The 18,354-nt window shown below is 50.9% G+C and overlaps 1 protein-coding gene across 4 annotated transcripts in view; it reads right to left on the bottom strand.

Moving 5' to 3' along the window:
* Positions 1–18,354, bottom strand: part of GOLGA3 (golgin A3) — an 87,286-nt gene that overhangs the window by 28,395 nt on the left and 40,537 nt on the right. For all 4 annotated transcript variants that reach the window (XM_029619693.1, XM_029619695.1, XM_029619696.1 and 1 more), the window contains 6 exons: positions 16,168–16,474; positions 15,240–15,442; positions 14,073–14,210; positions 12,923–13,084; positions 11,662–12,030; positions 11,417–11,494 (listed from right to left, as the gene is read on the bottom strand). In XM_029619693.1, the coding sequence (XP_029475553.1) occupies positions 11,417–11,494; positions 11,662–12,030; positions 12,923–13,084; positions 14,073–14,210; positions 15,240–15,442; positions 16,168–16,474 (1,257 nt within the window). The remainder of the gene's footprint in view (positions 1–11,416; positions 11,495–11,661; positions 12,031–12,922; positions 13,085–14,072; positions 14,211–15,239; positions 15,443–16,167; positions 16,475–18,354) is intronic.

Below are 18,354 nucleotides of genomic sequence, written 5' to 3'. Positions count from 1 at the left end.
AACATACCCAGATCAGTCCAGACAAGTGGGATGTACCAAAGCCCTCCTATACTGGGCGGGAACCCGAAAGACCCGCTCGTAGAACACTCTTCCCAAAAGGAGCCGTCTCCGGGGTCCACACATCCAAACGGTAATGTTTTGTGAAAGTGTTCAGTGAAGACCACACTGCGGTCCTACATATCTCCTGGGGAGATACCAGCTGACACTCAGCCCAAGAAGCCGCCTGAGCTCAAGTCGCGAGGGCCCCTAAGACCCAATGGAACTGCCCAGCCCTTGGAAACATAAGCGGTGGAGATAGTCTCTTTTAACCAGCGAGACAAAGACGAATTAGACGCCTTCTCTCCCCTTTTTTGCTCCCTCAAAGAGGATTAACAAATGATTAAAGCGACGGAACTAATTGGTGACCTTCAAGGATTGCAACAAAACGCGTCGCACATCCAAAAGATGGAGTTCCCTTCCCAACGAGGGATCCCGAGCCCAATCCGGAAACATGGGCAACTCCACTGTCTGGTTCACATGAACACTGCGCAGAGGCAGACGGAAATGCTTAACCCCATGAAGAAAACGCACCACATCTGGATGGGAAGCCAAGGCCTTACCCTGTACTCTCCCCCCTGAGACAACCTAAGGCCGAAACCTGGACTCGAAGAGAACTATGGGCCAACCCTTTGGATAAGCCCAATTGCAAAATAGGACAAAATATGAGAGACAGAAACCCTAAGAGGCTCCAGCCCCTGTTGTCCACACCAGGTCTCAAAAACCTTCCAGACTCTGGAACAGGCCAAGGAGGTAGAAGGGCACCGCGCCTGAAGAAGGGTAGCAATCACCGGTTCAGAATACCCCTTCACACCCAATCGCCGCCTCTCAAAACCCAGGCCGCTAGACAGAAACAATCCTCCCGATCCGAAAATATGGGACACTGATGAAGTAAGTCCTGCAAGTGGGTCAGACGTTGTGGTCCGTCCACAACCAGACGCAGCAGATCTGCGAACCATGGATGATGAGGCCACTCTGGGGTCACAAGCACTACTGACCCTGGGTGACCCTCTATTCTTCTGAGAATCCTCGCTATGAGAGGCCATGGAGAGAAGACATACAGGAGGATTCTGGTTGGCCACGGGCATACTAGGGCATCGAGCCCCACCGCCCTTGACTCCCTCCGGCGGCTGAAGAGCCTCTCCATCTTGGCATTGAGATTTGTCGCCATGAGATCCAATTGAGGAGTCCCCCATCAATCGCAGAGGAGACCTCAGGCTTCTGGGGACAGCTCTCACTCCCTTGGATCCAACTGTTGACAGCTGAGATAATCCGCCTGGATGTTGTCCACTCCTGCGACGTGTGAGGCTGCGATCCCTTCGAGATGAAACGCTGCCCACGCAAACAACAGCTGAGCCTCCTGAGCTACCGCGGGACTCTTGGTTCCCCCCTGGTGGTTGATATAAGCCACTGTGGTCGAGTTGTCTGAGAAAACATACACCATCTGAGCGTGGACTAATGGCAGGAACGCCACTAGGGCTCTGCGCACCGCCCATGTCTCCAGCTGATTGATGGACTATGTCTGCTCAGATGTCGACCAGAGGCCCTGAGCGGACTTGCCCAGACAGACCGCCCCCCCAACCCCGAAGACTGGCATCCATAGTAACACCACCCAATTCGGGACCTCGAGGGGCATTCCTTTCTCCAGATTGCTCCGCGACATCCACCAGGCCAGACTGGACCTGGCCGGCAGAGATAGGGACAGAAAGTATTGCTGCAACCAAGGACTCCAGAGGGATAACAACGCTCTCTGCAGAGGCCTCAAATGAGCAAACGCCCAAGGCACCAGCTCCAATGTGGACGCCATCGATCCCAGGACCTGTAAATAATCCCAGACCTTTGGCAGCGGCAGACGAATCAAACGACTCTTCTGCAAATTGATGATCCAGCCCAGAGATTCCAGGAGCGACCACACTCGGTCTACGGACTGCACACTGTCCTCCTGCACTTCACCCTGATCAGCCAGTTGTCCAAATAAGGGTGCACCAAAATTCCCTCCTGTTGCAGAGCCGCAGCCACTACCACCATCACCTTCCTGAAAGTCTGAGGGGCAGTGGCCAGACCGAAGGGAAGAGCCCGAAACTGGAAGTGCTGCCCCAAGACTATGAAAATGAGGAACTTCTGGTGCTCCCGTCAAATGGGAATATGAAGATAAGCCTCGGTGAGGTCCAGGGACGCCAAGAAAGGAAAATTAGTTCTTACCTGTTAAATTTTCGTTCCTATAGTACCACGGATCAGTCCAGACAGTGGGTTGAGCCTCCTGTCCAGCAGATGGAGATAGCCATTGTCAAAGCAGATAAGAACAAAGAAAACCCCCCGAAGAGAAAGATCAAGCAAGTAACCAGAAAACTCAACTGAGTAACATCCCTACCAGCAGATGAAGGAACTCTGTATAAGAACGCTCTTGCATATTCTTGGTCATCAACACAGATGCTTCCGGTGTCCTGAAGATAGAGATAGATAACTGTCATCCAGAGACCTGTAGGAAAAGCTTCGAGTGGATGACATGAAAGAAAACAGGGAAGGGCATCTGGACTGATCCGTGGTACTACAGGAACGAAAATTAACAGGTAATAACTAATTTTCCTTTCCCTGTACATACACGGATCAGTCCAGACCGTGGGATGTACCAAAGCTTCCCTAAACCGGGTGGGACCGAGACAGTCCCGCTCGAAGCACCTGCCGACCAAAGGAACCAAAAACCGGTGCTTGCACATCCAGACGGTAGTGTCGAGCAAAAGTGTGCAGGAATGTCCATGTAGCAGCACTGCAGATTTCTTGCAGAGAAACTGACTGACTCTCTGCCCATGAAGTAGCTTGAGAATGCAACGAATGAGCCTTTAGGCCCTCAGGAACCGCCTGGCCTTGGCAAAGATAAGCTGAGGAAATTGCCTCCTTCAACCACCGAGTCTTAGAAGCCAGTTTGCCCCGATTTGGACTACTCCAGAGGACAAAAAGATGATCGGAGACCCGAAACTCATTGGTAACATGGAGGTACCGTAGTAACACGCGCTTCACATCAAGCAGGCAAAGATCGCCACCAGCGGGAACCGCAACATCTGCTGGAGAGAACGCGGGAAGCTCCACCGACTGGTTGACATGAAAAGCGGAAATGACCTTTGGCAAGAAGGAAAGAACTGAATCAGAAAAACGCAGAAAAGGTCCCTGACAGGACAACACTTGAATCTCTGAAACCCGCCGAGCGGAACAGATAGAAACGAGGAAAACCACCTTAAGCGTGAGATCCTTTACCATAGCCCGATGGATGGGCTCGAACAGAGCCGCACAGAGAGCCTGAAGGATGAGATTAAGACTCCAGGATGGACAAGTGGAGCAGACGGGCAGCCGCAAGTGTTTGACGCCCTTCAAGAACCGAACTACGTCCAGGTGAGACGCCAAGGTATGACCTTCTACTCTACAGAGGAGAGAGCCGAGAGTGGACACTTGCACACACAATGAACTGAAGGGGAGATCCTTGGAGAGACCCTTCTGGAGAAAAGAAAGCACCAACAAAATCGGAGCGGAGTGCGCTGAAACACCCAATTCCACACAGACGGTCTCAAAAACTTTCCAAATGCGTACATAAGCCAAAGAAGTAGACGGCTTACGAGCCCGCAGGAGAGTGGAGATAACGTCCTCCTTATAGCCTTTACGCCTCAGGCGTCTCCGTTCAAAAGCCAGGCCACTAGACAAAAGCGATCTGCCTGGTCAAAAAATACGAGCCCCTGCCAAAGCAGACAAGGAAGATGGCTGAGACGAAGAGGCCCGTCTGTCGACAGGTTGACGAGATCCGCGAACCACGGCCTGCGAGGCCATTTGGGTGCCACCAGAATAACCGACCCCTTGTGGAGTTCTATTCTCCTGAGAAAACTTTTCCCACCAGAGGCCATGGAGGAAACACGTAGAGAAGGACGTCTTCGGGCCAGGGGAGAGCTAGAGCATCCACTCCCTCCAAACAGTGCTCCCTCCAGCAGCTGAAGAATCTGTTGGCCTTGGCATTGCGCAAGGTCGCCATGAGGTCCATGTGAGGGGGACCCCACCTGCTGATGATCAACTCCATGGCTTCGTCCGAGAGTTCCCACTCTCCTGGATCGAGACGCTGGCTACTGAGAAAATCAGCTTGCCCATTCTCCTTGCCCGCTATGTGGGAGGCCGCCAGGCAATCCAGATGATGTTCTGCCCAGGCAAAAAGCCAGCTGGCTTCCAGGGCCACGCGACTCCGAGTGCCCCCCTGCCGGTTGATATAAGCGACCGTGGTGGAGTTGTCGGAGAAGACCCTCACCGCCTTGCCGCAGATCAGGGGCAGAAACATTTGAAGAGCCAGACACACCGCCCAGGCCCCCAGCCGATTGATGTGCCAGCGGGACTGACCTGGGGACCAGACTCCTTGCGTGGTCTGAGACTGGCAGACTGCTCCCCAGCTGGAGAGACTGGCATCCATAGTGACTACCATCCACTGTGGGGTCTGAAGAGGCATTCCTCGCAGAAGATGAGGAAGCAAAAGCCACCACTTCAAGTTGGCGATGGTAGAGGCCGAAAGTGGGAGAACCGTGTGAAACTGTTCCGACACCGGCTGCCAGCGGGATAGCAAAGCTCTCTGTAACGGTCGCATATGCGCAAACGCCCAGGGGACTAGGTCGATGGTGGAGGCCATAGATCCCAGAACCTGGAGGTAGTTCCACGCCATCAGAAGCGAGAGAAGATTGCACACCTGGTCGATAAGTTTGAGAGCCCAAGCGCGAGGTAGGGACATCTTGCCGATCCGAGTATTGAAGCGTGCCCCCAGAAATTCCAACACCTGGGAAGGCTGAAGATTGCTTTTGGGAAAGTTGACTATCAACCCGAGAGAGGTGAGGAGAGCTAGGACCCGATCGACAGCCTGCCGGCAATGAGTCTACGACTTGGCCCCCATGAGCCAGTCATCCAGATAAGGATGGACCAGGACTCCTTCTCGGCGGAGAGAAGCCGCCACCATCACCATGACCCTGGTGAAGGTGCCTGGCGCGGTGGCCAGACCGAAGGGTAACGCCCGGAACTGAAAATCCTAGTTCAGGATGTGGAAGCGAAGATACTTCTGGTGGTCGTGGCGAATCGGAATGTGTAAGTAGGCCTCTGTCAGATCGAGAGAGGCAAGGTATTCGCCGGGATGAACCGCTGCAATGACCGCTCTCAGAGTCTCCATGAGAAAATGGGGCACCTTGAGGGCCCGATTGACACTTCTGAGGCCCAAGACTGGACGAAAAGCACCCTCTTTCTTTGGCACTATGAAGTAGATGGAATACTGGCCTGCGCCAAGTTCCTCCTCCGGAATTGGGACAATGGCGCCCAGTCTCAGGAGCCTGGTGAGCGTTTGGTCCACCACGTGCCTCTTCAGACGGCCGCAAGGAGAGACTACGAAGAGGTCCGGTAGATCTCCAGAAATTCTAAAGCGTAACCGTCTCGGATAATCTCGAGAACCCACTGGTCCGATATGTTTTTGACCCATTCCTTGAGAAACAGGGAGAGACGACCACCTAGATTGGGAACCGAGGAATGGGTCGGCCGAATAACATCGGGAAGCGGGCTTTGGGGTGGTAACGCTGGGAGGCCCCCTCGCGGAAGGGCCTGCGACCTCGAAAGGGCTGGGACCAAGATTGAGACCAGGAAGAATAACCTCTAGAGGAGCCACCTCGCCCTCGAGGAGTATATCTACGTTGACCCCGGAACCAGGAACGGGAGGGCACAAACGCCCGACATTGTTTTGGTCGGTCCTCAGGCAGCTTATGGACCTTGTTTTTCCCCCAAGGAATTAATAAGCTGCTCAAGGTCCTCTCCGAAGAGCAACTTACCCTTAAAAGGCAGTGTGTGCCCAACCGCGCCTTGGATGACGGGACCGCTGACCAATTGCGCAACCAGAGGAGCCTTCTGGCGGAAACCGCCGAGACCATCACTTTCGCCTGGACGCGGAGGAGGTCGTACAGGGCATCTGCCCCATATGCAATGGCACCTTCCAACTGTTCAGCCTGCTCCGCCTCTGCAGACGGGAGGGTCCTGGGTGCCGAGCAATTGTTGAACCCACCTAAGGCTTGCCCGCTGCATGAGACTGCTGCAGATAGTCGCCCGAACTCCCAAGGCCAGAACCTCGAAGATACGCTTAAGTTGGAATTCGAGCTTATGATCCTGTACATCCTTCAAGGCCATAGCTCCCACAACTGGATTAGTGCTGTGCTTGGTAACAGCGGAGATGGAGGAATCCACTGTGGGAATTCTCAGCATGTCCAGGCAGTCCTCCGGGAGGGGATAAAGCTTGTCCATAGCCCTCCTGACACGCAGCCCCGTTTCAGGAGCTTCCCATTCTCGAAGCAGCAGCAATTTGTGCATAGGGTGAAAGGGAAAAGCAGAAGCTGGAGCCCCGAGACCCGCCAGGACCGGGTCCATGTGCTTTGGCAGCGCAGCAGTCAAGAGTATCTGCTGGGGGCCCCTCAATTCCTAACTCCTGAAGAACAAAGAGAATGAGGGGTTCCAATTCCTCCCTCTGAAACATACGGAGAACCCGGGGATCATCCCCACCAAATCCATACTTGGATCCGGATCTGGAGTGACCAAGGGAGTCTGAGGATCAGGAAGGGGAGGGACCCCCGGCACCACCCATACAGACCCCTGCACCTCCGGAGTTGTAGGAGCGGGCGGAGGGGCTGGCCGCGGGAGTTTGGCCGGTAGGGGACCTGGGGAAGGGGCCTCCTCCTCCTCCTGCAAGCTGGCCAGGTAGGATTTGTGCATGAGAAGCACAAATTCTGATGAAAAACGAGGCCTAGCCTTGCCGGAGAGGGGGGGGTCAGGGACCACGTCCTGGGGCCGCACGGGGCTCAAATCAGGGGGAGACTCAACAAAAATTGACTCCTCAGCGCCGAGCAGCTCCGAATCGGGAGCTGCTGAAACCCCCAAAATGGCCACCATTCCTGCGGTTTGCCGACCCGGGAACGGCCTTGCCATGCGGTGAGAAGCGCGACCCCGGGCTGGTTTTGTTAGCGCTGCCGAGGAGGGACCCTCCTCACCCGGCAACCATGAAGAGCAGAATCCCTCGCGCGAGAGGGGCATCAAGGGCTCACCACAAGCAATGTGATCACAGCATACTCTGTGAAGTATGCTGTGATCACGATCTTCAGCAAATAACAGCTGATTCCAAAAACTTAGCTGCCGGCAGGAGCTGAGGCAGAGGAACGAACCCTGCACGCTCCTCTGTACACAATACCCTGGCTGCCAGCTTGTGGATTCTTTTTCTTTTTTTTTTCAAAAACTGAGACACAGGGAAAGTGCCTCCCAAGTGCAGGGGAAGAAAAGCCTCTGAGCCCCAAGGCAGCCAGGTAAGGAGTGGGGAGTGACTGGACCACCAGTTTCACCCCACCAAAGGATCACCGGGAAAAAACAGGGTTTAGGCAATGCCAAACATAAGGGCCCAAGCCCCCCTAAGCCCTGCAAGAGCCAGGAGACAGAACTGTCTCCTGATAGAAAAAAAAACAGACAGAGCCCAAGTCTCTAATTTCCCTTTTTTTTTTTTTATAACTCAAAATAAATTACTACTTGCTTGATCCTTAAGAAAGAAAAGTACCCAACAGGGAAAAGGGTTGACTAGCCGAGATCAGGGAACTGCAGGATGAGCTGTCGCATCTGCTGGAGACAGAGAAAATACTGAAGGGCTGCAGGGTAGGCTCTGTCCTGATATAGGATACCCTCACAGTTTTGGTCTGTCTCCACCTGCTGGACAGGAGGCTCAACCCACGGTCTGGACTGATCCAGGTACGTACAGGGAATTCTCCTTTTCAGACCGCTGCAATTACGGTGCGCAACGTCTCCATCCGAAAGCGCGGCACCTTCAAACTCTGGTTGACCTTCTTCAGGTCTAAGATGGGCCGAAAGGTGCCCTCCTTTTCTGGTACCACTTAATAGATGAAGTATCTGCCTCGTCCCTGTTTGGATAACGGTACCGGCACCATCGCCTCCAGAATTAATAACCGCTGAAGCGTCTTCTGGCCAGCTCCCCGCTTGCTTCGGGAAAGACAGCGCGACCTTAGAGGACGAGAAAATTCTAAGGCATAACCTTCCCTGACCATGCCCAGCACCCACTGGTCAGAGGTAATCTTGGTCCGCTCCCTGTAAAACTGGGCCAACCTGCCCCCGATCACCAGGGACAAGTGAGTGGACCTGCCGGATCTCACTGGGAGGACTTAATGCCACCCGTTGCCTGGGTGGATCCACCTCTAGATGCCCTTCCAGCTCCCCGAAAGGACTGCTGTCTATGTGAGGACTGTCATGGCACCGAGGACCCAGAGGGCCTAAGCAGGACAAAACCTCCTCGACTCCCGAAAACGAGGTCGAGAGGAGAAAGGCTTCCAGACAGACTTCCTATCCTCCGGCAGTCCAGTGCCCTTCATTTCCCCTAAAGACTTCAAAAGACGGTTGAGGTCCTCACCAAACAACAATTTGCCCTGAAAAGGCAGATTACACAGCTGCGATTTTGATGAAAGATCCGCCGGCCAATCACGCAGCCACAAGTGACGTCTGGCTGCTACCACCGATACCATACCAAGTGCCGTGGTTCTTACTAGGTCATTTGGGCATCGGCTCCATAGGCAACTCCCGCTTCCAGATGTGCAGCCTGGATTGGGGAAAGAGTCCCGGAGGCTGTCTGCTCCTTCGGCTTCTGGATCCAACACAAACAGGCCCGCTGCATCAGACTGGCACAGACTGCAGCCCGCAGGCCCAGACCCAGAATCTCAAAAGTTCGCTTGAGGTGCACTTCCAGCTTCTGATCCTGAACGTCCTTCAGAGCGTGCGCTCCCGCAACCGGGAAAGTTGTCTTCTTGGTAACCTCCAAAACCGCGCATCCACCTTTGGAACCTTGAGAACATCTAAATGCTCCTGCAACAGCGGATAAACCTTTGACATGGCTCTGCCTACTCGCAGCCCCGAGTCTGGGGAGTCCCACTCCCGGTTAATCAGCTTCTGGATCTTCTTCGGAATGGGGAAAGGCACTGGGAGGTCTCCTAAGGCCATCCAGCACCAGATTAACCCCTTCGGCATCAGAGTCCTCCAGAGTGAGCTTGATCCCCAATTCCTCCAACACCTAGGGGATAAGCGGGCAAAGTTCCTCTCTCTTAAAGAGACGGATCACTCGCGGATCATCGCCCTCAGCTTCCGTACCCTCAGAAACCCCCTGATCCGTCCTAGTGTCTCCTGGGTCCTGGGGGGAGGTACCGCCCAGTCCTCATCCCGATCGCCCAGCGAGGAATGATATATGGAGCCTAATGCTAAGACTATTGCTCACTCAGTTCCCAGAATCCTTCAGGATGTGGCCTGCTTGCAATGTTGGTCATAGAGAAAAACTTTTAACTGACCTCAGATTCAAGACTTTGGAAAGACATCTGGAATATAGTTAGGCTCTGCAAAGCCTATGCTCAAAGGTCATGAGATTACAGATAGCAAATGGCCAGGCCACATTCCAAACTACATTCTTGAATTATCTGTAATCAACTGAGAGGCTCAACTGATATCAGAAGTTTCTCCCTGCCCCCCCTGTAGATGAAATGATTGATCCATCGACAGAACAAAGGAACCCAGGAGAAACAGGGCACATCAAAAGCAAGGCCAGAAACAAAGTGGCCTCAGGGGGGAGTGTTTTCAGGTTAAAGTAGTTTTACTGTCATATTGCGTAAGTGATCCTCGTCACAGGCATTCTGTGTATGGTTTAAACCTATATAATACAGCTTTTACAAGATACTGGGAGAGACAAGCTGAAGTGCTTTCCCCTTTGTCGAAAGCCTGGCGGTGTCTCCCAAGGATATGCAATAATAAATTTATATTTGCTTCAACTAAATTCCTTGCGATATCCTTGTGTGTCCTGTAGCAGAGAAGCGCCATTTACACAGTCAGGTAATATATACAGGAATGATCCTCATCCTCTCAAGGTTCATCCGAATCTTCCAAATCGGCATCCAAAACACACAGAGTGACCTTCTTGGGACAGCTTCCGCGACCCCGCGGCTCCCTGAGGAGGAACCGTCACCCGTTCAGCCGAACCTGCCGGGCTGTCTCCAAAACCGAGCTTGCCGGCCTGCCTTGCCAGGAAGGCCTCATGCAGCAAAAGCACAAACTCGGGAGAGAACCCCCCCCCCCCCCCCCCCGAGGTTCCCGAAGGTCTCTTGGGGCTGCTAGGCCCCGAACCATCTGGGTCCTCCTCTCTTGGTTGAGCAACAGGGGAGAGAAGCGGCAGGTATCCCCAGAGCCCCGGAGAGAAATCCCCCTTATCCGGCTCTGCTTCAGCGCCCATAACCACCCCCTCTTGGGAACCAAGTGCCGCGAGGCTCTCCGAGGCTTAGTCCGCTTCGCCAACGCCCCCTCATCCCCTCCTGCACACTCCGCGCAGAGGAGGAGGTCATTAAGGGTGGCTGCCCGAAGCCTGCAGGCCCGGCAGGCCTCCCCTAGATGTCTGTGAAACATAGGGCCAAAAACAGCAAATGCGGGCAACACGGTTAGGCTCGAGGGGGAGGGGCGCACCACGCAGCCACTGCTGAAAACAGGCGAGGGCGCTCCGCGAAAGCGAAACTCCGGCACGGCTGAAAACCGCACGATCAAACCGGCTGCAAAGCCCAACTTACAGTAGGGCACCTTTTCCCCGACCGGGGCCACCCTCCTCTGCCGGCGGCCTCCTAGGCTCCCCTGAACCGCCTCAGCACTTCAAGAGCGCCCCCCCCCCCCCCCCGACGATCGCGCCAGGCTGGCTGCCTGGCAGGCAGCCCAGACACTAAGTCCAAGCTGCCGCTGCTAACAAAACAGGCACTCCCTTTGCTGTGACTTTTTTTTTTTTTTTTTTTTAACTTTCTTAAAGGCCCAAACACCTAAAAACAGTTAAACCTCCAAAGCAAAGTAAGGAAGGATACTTTCCTGAGCTCCTGGGCCGGCGGAGGGGCTTCGGGTTCCACTGAGGGAACCAGACCACTGGCTGTCAGGGATCCCAGGGTTACGGGCTGAAACTGCACAGGGATGGCCCTTCACAGGAACCTGGCACATCGGGGAGCAAATTTCCTCAAAATATCCAGTCAGTCAGGACTGCAGGTTTAGCACCTCTACCATCTGCTGGAGGTAGAGAAATACTGAGGGACTGCAGGTGGCACTCTCGTATATGTGGCAGTGCCCAAAGTTTTGTTTTCTACCTCCATCTGCTGGTAGGGATGAATAAAACCCGCTTGTATGGACTGATCTGGGTATGTTCAGGAAACAGCCTATTGAATATTGGCCTCAAGGTGTACTGAGCTGGGTAGTTGTTAACATACACATCAGAGTCAGCAAAGCCCTAACCTCTTGACCACTAGACTGACCCTTGGCTTTTTAATTTTTTTTTTACCTTTTGCTGTATGAACTGTTCCTTCACTTTCTGGGTTTGCCTCCTCAGAACAGCGTTCTCCTTCTGCAGGGCTTCCACCTATCACAGAGAGAACAAAAGGGTAAGATTCTGAGGTTCCTAAGCTCAGATCCCAACATACTATCCCCAAAGTACATAAAATGAGATGCTTGCTTTCCTAAATCAGCCCTACTACCTGTTCCTGCCCTCCTATTCAAACAAGACATTTTAATCAGGGGATGGATTACCTTGCTGGATTTCACAGCAACCTCTTGCCGGAGAGCCTCCAGGATTTCTGATGCTGCCTCGGTACCTTCTTCCAAGCGTCTCGCCCCCTCGTCCAGGCCTTCCTTCTCTGCTTTGGCAGCCTGCAGTGCTACCTCCAATACAATCTTCTCATTCTGCAAGTACTGGATGGAGTCATCTTTGGAGGTGGCCTCACTCTGCAGCTCCTCCAGCCTGGCTGCAAGTTCATCATATCGGGTCTGCAGCTCACTCAGTGACTGCTCCTTGGTGTGCAGAGCTTCCTGGGTCAGCGTGAGCTGCTTCAGGACATCCAGCTGTTCCTGCTGTAGGACTTCCAGCTGCAGATCTCGCTGGTGCAAAATAACCTTTGTCTAAAGTAAAACAGTTTAATAAAGATGTTCAAAACATGGAGTTGGCCATATAATGTGCCTTGCTCTGACTGGTTTTGGTAGCAGATCTTATCGGCTAGATTTGCAGTGGCATGAAAGACATGCGAGGGACCCAATGTATAATAACATTTACAGAGCATTTATTTTGATTGACCCAATAAAGATATCATAATGTTTTAAGGGAACATTACAGTTCTGGACACTGCTGACCAACAGCATTAACAAAAAAACATACAGTGTGTAATTCTCAAACAGCCTGCATAGGAAAGTTGGAAAAAAAGTATACAAGTTCCACTAATTTTTAAAGCAGACTTACGCACATAGGTCCCTCTTTGAAAATTATCCCACCAAACCAACTTTGCACACCTGATACTTGGTACGCACAAACTTTTCCTGAAAATGTAGGCGTACATGTCAGTCCAGACCCCACCCTCCAACTCCACCCTCCCAGCAATGCCTCCAACTCAGTCAGGGTAAACCTATAAGCAAACATGATACAGGCACGCAAGTTCACCCACATATCGAGTGGGCAATTTTATAAAAGGCCACTCCTGCGTGTAAAATGCTGTATTATGTACAGAAGTCCCATCAGAAATTACCCCCGACAGCGAGGAGCGAGTCACAGATGAGCACACAAGCAGAATGAAATACTCTGATATCAGTCAACATAATACATTTCAGCTGCTTTTTAAAATCTAACAGCAGAGCTCATCCATTCTGAAAATCTATAAGGGTACGGCTAACCGCCAGTAAACATTCAGCAGCTTCCAAAATTATGCAGCACTCACTGCAGCTGAGGCAGGGGCCACAGCTCCATTGCTCCCACTCGTCTGCCCCAGACCAGGATTGGAACTCCTCCACCCCTTGTCCTTACCTGCTCCAGCTCCTGCTCCAGCACAGCAGCACAGCTGGCCATCTTCTGCAGCTGTTCTTTCTCATCCTCAAACTCCTCTAGCTTCCTCTGCAGATCCTCCTCCACCATGGTCTTGGCTTGTTGAATCTGGAGGAATGCAGCTTCTTGGTCCAGCATGTCAGCCTGCTCAGGAACATCAGTAAATAGTTAGGATGTCAAATTTAATATATATATTAAAAATAGAAAAGAATAGAAAAAAAACCATGTCATTTTCAGTCTTTGCTACCTAACACACGAGCTTTGTAATACACATGTAAACTGGGCAAAGAATATGTATAGTGACCTGCCCTGTGCTATGTATTAGGGGTCTACTGAGTACCGTAATTAAAATCTTCCAGTGCCTTAGAGATAAGTTTTCTGATGACACTGGTCTGGACAGTTGCTTTATAAAATTATCTGAGAATGCAAAACATTTCTACAAAGTTAGTCATTCAGTCAAGAGAACCAAGGACTTACAAACAGAGCCATCAGTGTGGGAGCAGTTGGCAGTAAAGGGCAGATTATATACATGCTGGACATAGAGAGGCCAATATTCACAAAAAGCTAAGCACTTAAATCCAGACCCCTATTTTCAGCTGAAAATTCACCTAGGATCCTAAAACGAAGGCCTATTCATTTTCCTAGAGCTAGGCTGAAAATCCGTGCTAAGCTCCTCCCTTTTTCCCTCACCCTAACTCTGACCCCATGGACACCCTCTTTTTAGGTCTCTAAATTTAGCTGTAGTAAATTTTAAAAAATGTAGAATCCTAAGTCCCAAAGTTGGGCTCCTAAACCCTTTGAAAAGCAACCAAAGAGACAAGAATTAGCCTCAGGAGGTTGTGAGTCAGCTCTCTAGGTTACTCCTTCCAAGCCTGCTGATCAGTTCTCATCTCTGACTGATAGATTTATCCATCGCCGATACACACAGGGATTTCCCAGAGCCCTGTGTGGACTGGGCACATTGAAAGAGAAGGAGGTCAATTCTGAAAAGACGACCATCTTGCTTCTATATTAAGAGCACTTGGGCAGTTCCTCTTTACAAATAAATAAAGCACAATTTCGCTTTATCACGCTGACTCCCAGCCCAGCCATTATAAAGAAAGGAATCCCAGCAAGCTTTGGAAATCTGCACCTCAATGCTTTGGAGCTGTGTTGCGATTCGTTCTTTCTCCTTCATGGAGCGGTGCTGAGTTTCTGTCAGCTGATGAGACAGCGACACATTCTCTATTTTGAGATGCTCTAGTACCCCCACCTGGGTCATCTGCCCAGCCTGAAAAACAAAAGGAGGAAAAGGGGAGAAAAAAAACCAAACACACAATCTATAGATGAAGACACTCCTCACTTCACAGTAATCCATTGCCAAGGCTCTCGCTGGCCTCACTAAGACCTTGACAGATTCTGGAAGCTTTCTGTCTTACATACTTCTCCGCCCCTTGGGTCACTTCCCTTGGCACTGATTTGGTACATAGATATAATGTGTACAAAATAACAGCAATAGATATCAAAACTTAAAATTTGGAGACTGCGGTATGAGAAAACCAGAAACCGGCCATAGACATTGAATAAACCAATAGCAATAGCATTGGTCCCGCCCATACCTCTACAAATCAGGCTCGTCACCACATGAGCTTCTTAGAAACCTAAATCTAACATTGGAAACATATGGGGACAGACTGAAAAACCTAGACGTGTATATCCTGGAGGAAAAGAGAGAGAGAAAGGGGAAATATGATGGAGACATTTTATTTATTGGCGGTATTTAAATGCACAGGAGGCAAGGATCTTTCAACAGAAAGGAGGCTCTAGAAAAAGGAGGTGAAAGCGGGTAGGCTCAGGATTAATCTTAGGAAACATTTTATTACAGAAAAGGTGGTGGATACATGGAACAGCCTTCTGTGGGAGGTGCAGAAGAATTAAAGAAAACATGGGACAAGCACAGAAGGTCTCTGAGGGAGAGGAAGGGACTATAAAACTGAGCAGGAGATGTGGATGAGCCGTATGCTCTGTGTTCCTATGAAACCTATCCAAATACAGTATCCAATTTCCATACCAATCCAATTAATTTGAAGCTGGATACTGGATTTTCATCAGTCTTCTTCATCCTACAAACTGAATAAAACATTTAACTGAGATTACGTGCTGAAAGGCCTATAAGAGAAAAGATTTGCCCAAGTGGTAAATTCAATAAGGAAAACAGAAGAGATCTCACTCCCTCGTACTGCAGTGGGTTTTTGTGGGACACCGTGAGGCATCCGATAGCTACCGGGACTCAAATCTGTAACAGGCTATAACTTTATACCTGTATGTTGGCCATCTCGCTCTGTAGTCGCACTCGGGCCTCTTGTGCCAGTACTAGCTGCTGCTGGTACCACTGCCGAACTTGCTGCAGGGAAGTGATTTCCGCCTGCGATGCCTTCAGTCTGTTGGTCAGAGTAGTTCGGTCTAGCTGAATCTGCTGCAGTTGGCTCTGTAAAAGGAGCACCTGCTGTCGTAGATCGAGAACTGCACAAAAGACAGGAGACAAGGCAAAATAAAGATGCTTTAATATAACTAGCAAAACATATTTTAAACCACCATTTGAATCTTGGGAAAAAAAAAAAACAAACTTTGAAAAATGCCAACTCAGCTTTTCTTCTTGAAAGCAGATGTGTTAAAATGGGTCAGCCTGGTGGTTCAGGTGGTAAGTGCTGGATACTGCCAAACAAGAGGTCCCTGGTTTGAACCCCCAAGTTGGGTCTTCTGCTCCCCTGGCTCAGCTGGGACTAAGGATGCCATGAAGGCCACATTCACAGCTCCATGGGAGGAGTCAGGATCATTGTGTATGGGAAACACCTGGTGGCCAGATTCAGGATCCATGATTGCAATGACAGACCAGGTACACTGGGGGCAAAATAAAAACGGGGGAAAAATCCCCAGATAACTGTGAATGAAGGCTGACAGTGCCTCTGACTGAGCTGGAAGCCTGAAGCAGCAGGAGGAAATGACCAGTGATGACACCTAGTGGCCACGTTCTGGAGGGAGTCCCGGTGCCTGGTACCTGGCCAAGAACTGCTGGGCTGGGAGGGGCAGAGAAGAATGGGGGGTATGGAGGACAATTTGAGTCCCTTTTTCTGTACCTGGGAATCAGGTTGTGACTACTTCCAGCATATGATGGTATAGAAAAGATTTAAAAATAAATATGGTGGGTAGGACAGAAAATGACCGAGCATCAGATGGCATTCCCTCACCTGCATTATCCTTACTGACCATCATCTTCTGCATATCTTCCACCTTTCCCATGAGTCTCTGGTACTGTTCCTCTGCCACCTGCAGATCATTGTTTAGTGAAACCAAGCTGGCGTTCTTGGCTTCCAGATTTGTTTGCAGGTCAGCCATGGCCCGTTCCAAATCCCAGCATGATTGCTTTAATGTGACCACTTCGGAATTGAGCAGATCTTGCTTTTTCTGGCTGCTTTGGGTGTGTTCCGCCTGGGCCTGCAGCCTGGTGTTCAATGCTGCCAGCTGAGCTTGAAGCTCAGTCTTTTCCTTCAAGGCCTTCAAGATCAAAATGATGACATAAAATTTAACATTAAAAGGAGATTCTCTCTTTATTTTCCTATGATCCCTCATTCATAATAGGGTCTGAAGGAATCAGGTAAGGACCTGAGTGGGAAGCAAGAAAGCAAATGTTGCTTACCTGTAACAGGGGTTCTCGAAGGACAGCAGGATGTTAATCCTCACATATGGGTGACATCACAGGATGGAGCCCAATCACGAAACACTTCTGTCAAAGTTTCCAGAACTTTGACTGGCCCCTACTGGGCATGCCCAGCATGGCACTAACCCTGCAGCCAGCAGGGGTCCCCCTTCAGTCTCGTTAAAAAGCTACAGGTAGTGCCAAAAATAAAATAAGAAAACGTTACGAACCCAACACCGCGGGGCGGCAGGCGGGTTTCGTGAGGACTAACATCCTGCTGTCCTGTGAGAACACCTGTTACAGGTAAGCAACATTTGCTTTCTCACAGGACAAGCAGGATGGTAGTCCTCACATATGGGTGAGTACTGAGCTGAGGATGTCAGAGTATGCACCAAATGTACTCAGGCGTGCAAAGCACTAGGCCTGAGATGAAATTTGGCCAAGGGCAACCTGAACCCCACCGGGCAGGCGGAAGGGTGTTGGTACGCCACGTTGTAAATAGGTTGCGCAAGACAGACTGGCCGAAGATGGAATCTTGTCTTCCAGCTTTGTCTAAGCAATAATGGGCTGTAAAGGTATGGAGAGAACTCCAGGTGGCAGCCCTGCAAATGTCAGGAAGCGGCACAGAGCGTAGGTGTGCTACTGAAGTTGCCATGGCCCTCACAGAGTGTGCTTTAACACGGTCTTGAGAGTCTGTTTACCCACAGGCTACCCCAATTTGATAGGATGGAAAGAGACAAACAATTGAGTGCTTGCCCTATGGGCAGCTGTACGGTCTAGGTAGAATGCTAGAGCCATTTCGCAGTCAAGGGTATGCAGAGCCTGTTCTCCTGGATTGGAATGGGGTATGGGAAAAAAGGTAGGTAGTATAATGGATTGATTGAGATGAAACTCTGAAACTACCTTAGGCAAGAATTTAGGGTGAGTGCGGAGTACTGCCCAGTCCCTAAGAAGTTTAGTGTAAGGCGGATAGGTAACTAGAGCCTGTAATTCACTAATTCTACGAGCGGAAGTGATTGCCAAAAGGAAAATCACTTTCCATGTGAGATATCGAAGGTCACAGGATTGAAGAGGCTCGAATGGTTGTTTCATGAGCCGACCCAAAACTAGGTTGAGGTCCCAAGAAGGGGCCAGAGGACGCAGAGGAGGCTTGAGGTGAAGCAAGCCCTTCAAAATCGCGTCACAAGGGGTTGTACTGATATGGGAACATCCCTGACACCTTTGTGGAAGGCAGCTACCGCACTGACATGCATCCTTGATGGAGGAAGTTTTTAGACCAGACTCTGACAAGTGCCAGAGATAGTCCAGAAACTTCGTGATTGGACAGGTAAAAGGGTCAAGGGACTGAGAAGAGCACCATGACGAAAACCTGGTCTTTTTGTAAGAATACGATTTTCTCGTGGAAGGCTTGCGTGAAGCAATCAGGATACGGAAAACTGGTTCAGAAAGGTTAAGTGGCTGAAGGATTAACCTTTCAACATCCATGCCGTCAGGGACAAGGCTTGAAGATTGGGGTGGCGTAGGCACCCGCTGTTTTGAGTGATTAGAAGCAGATCCTTTCCCAAGGGAATGTGCCTGCGAATGGAGAGATCCTGAAGTATTGGAAACCACACTTGGTGCGGCCAGTGAGGTGCTATCAGGATCATGGTTCCCTCGTCCTAACATAACTTCACGATAGTCTTCGAGAGAAGTGGAAGTGGAGGGAATGCATATAGGAGACCGGTTGCCCATGAGAGGG

This window comes from Rhinatrema bivittatum, chromosome 11 (assembly GCF_901001135.1).
Source record: "Rhinatrema bivittatum chromosome 11, aRhiBiv1.1, whole genome shotgun sequence".
NCBI lineage: Eukaryota > Metazoa > Chordata > Amphibia > Gymnophiona > Rhinatrematidae > Rhinatrema > Rhinatrema bivittatum.
The sequence above is the reverse complement of the archived record's forward strand: the minus strand, read 5'-3'. Positions and strand labels throughout refer to the sequence as shown.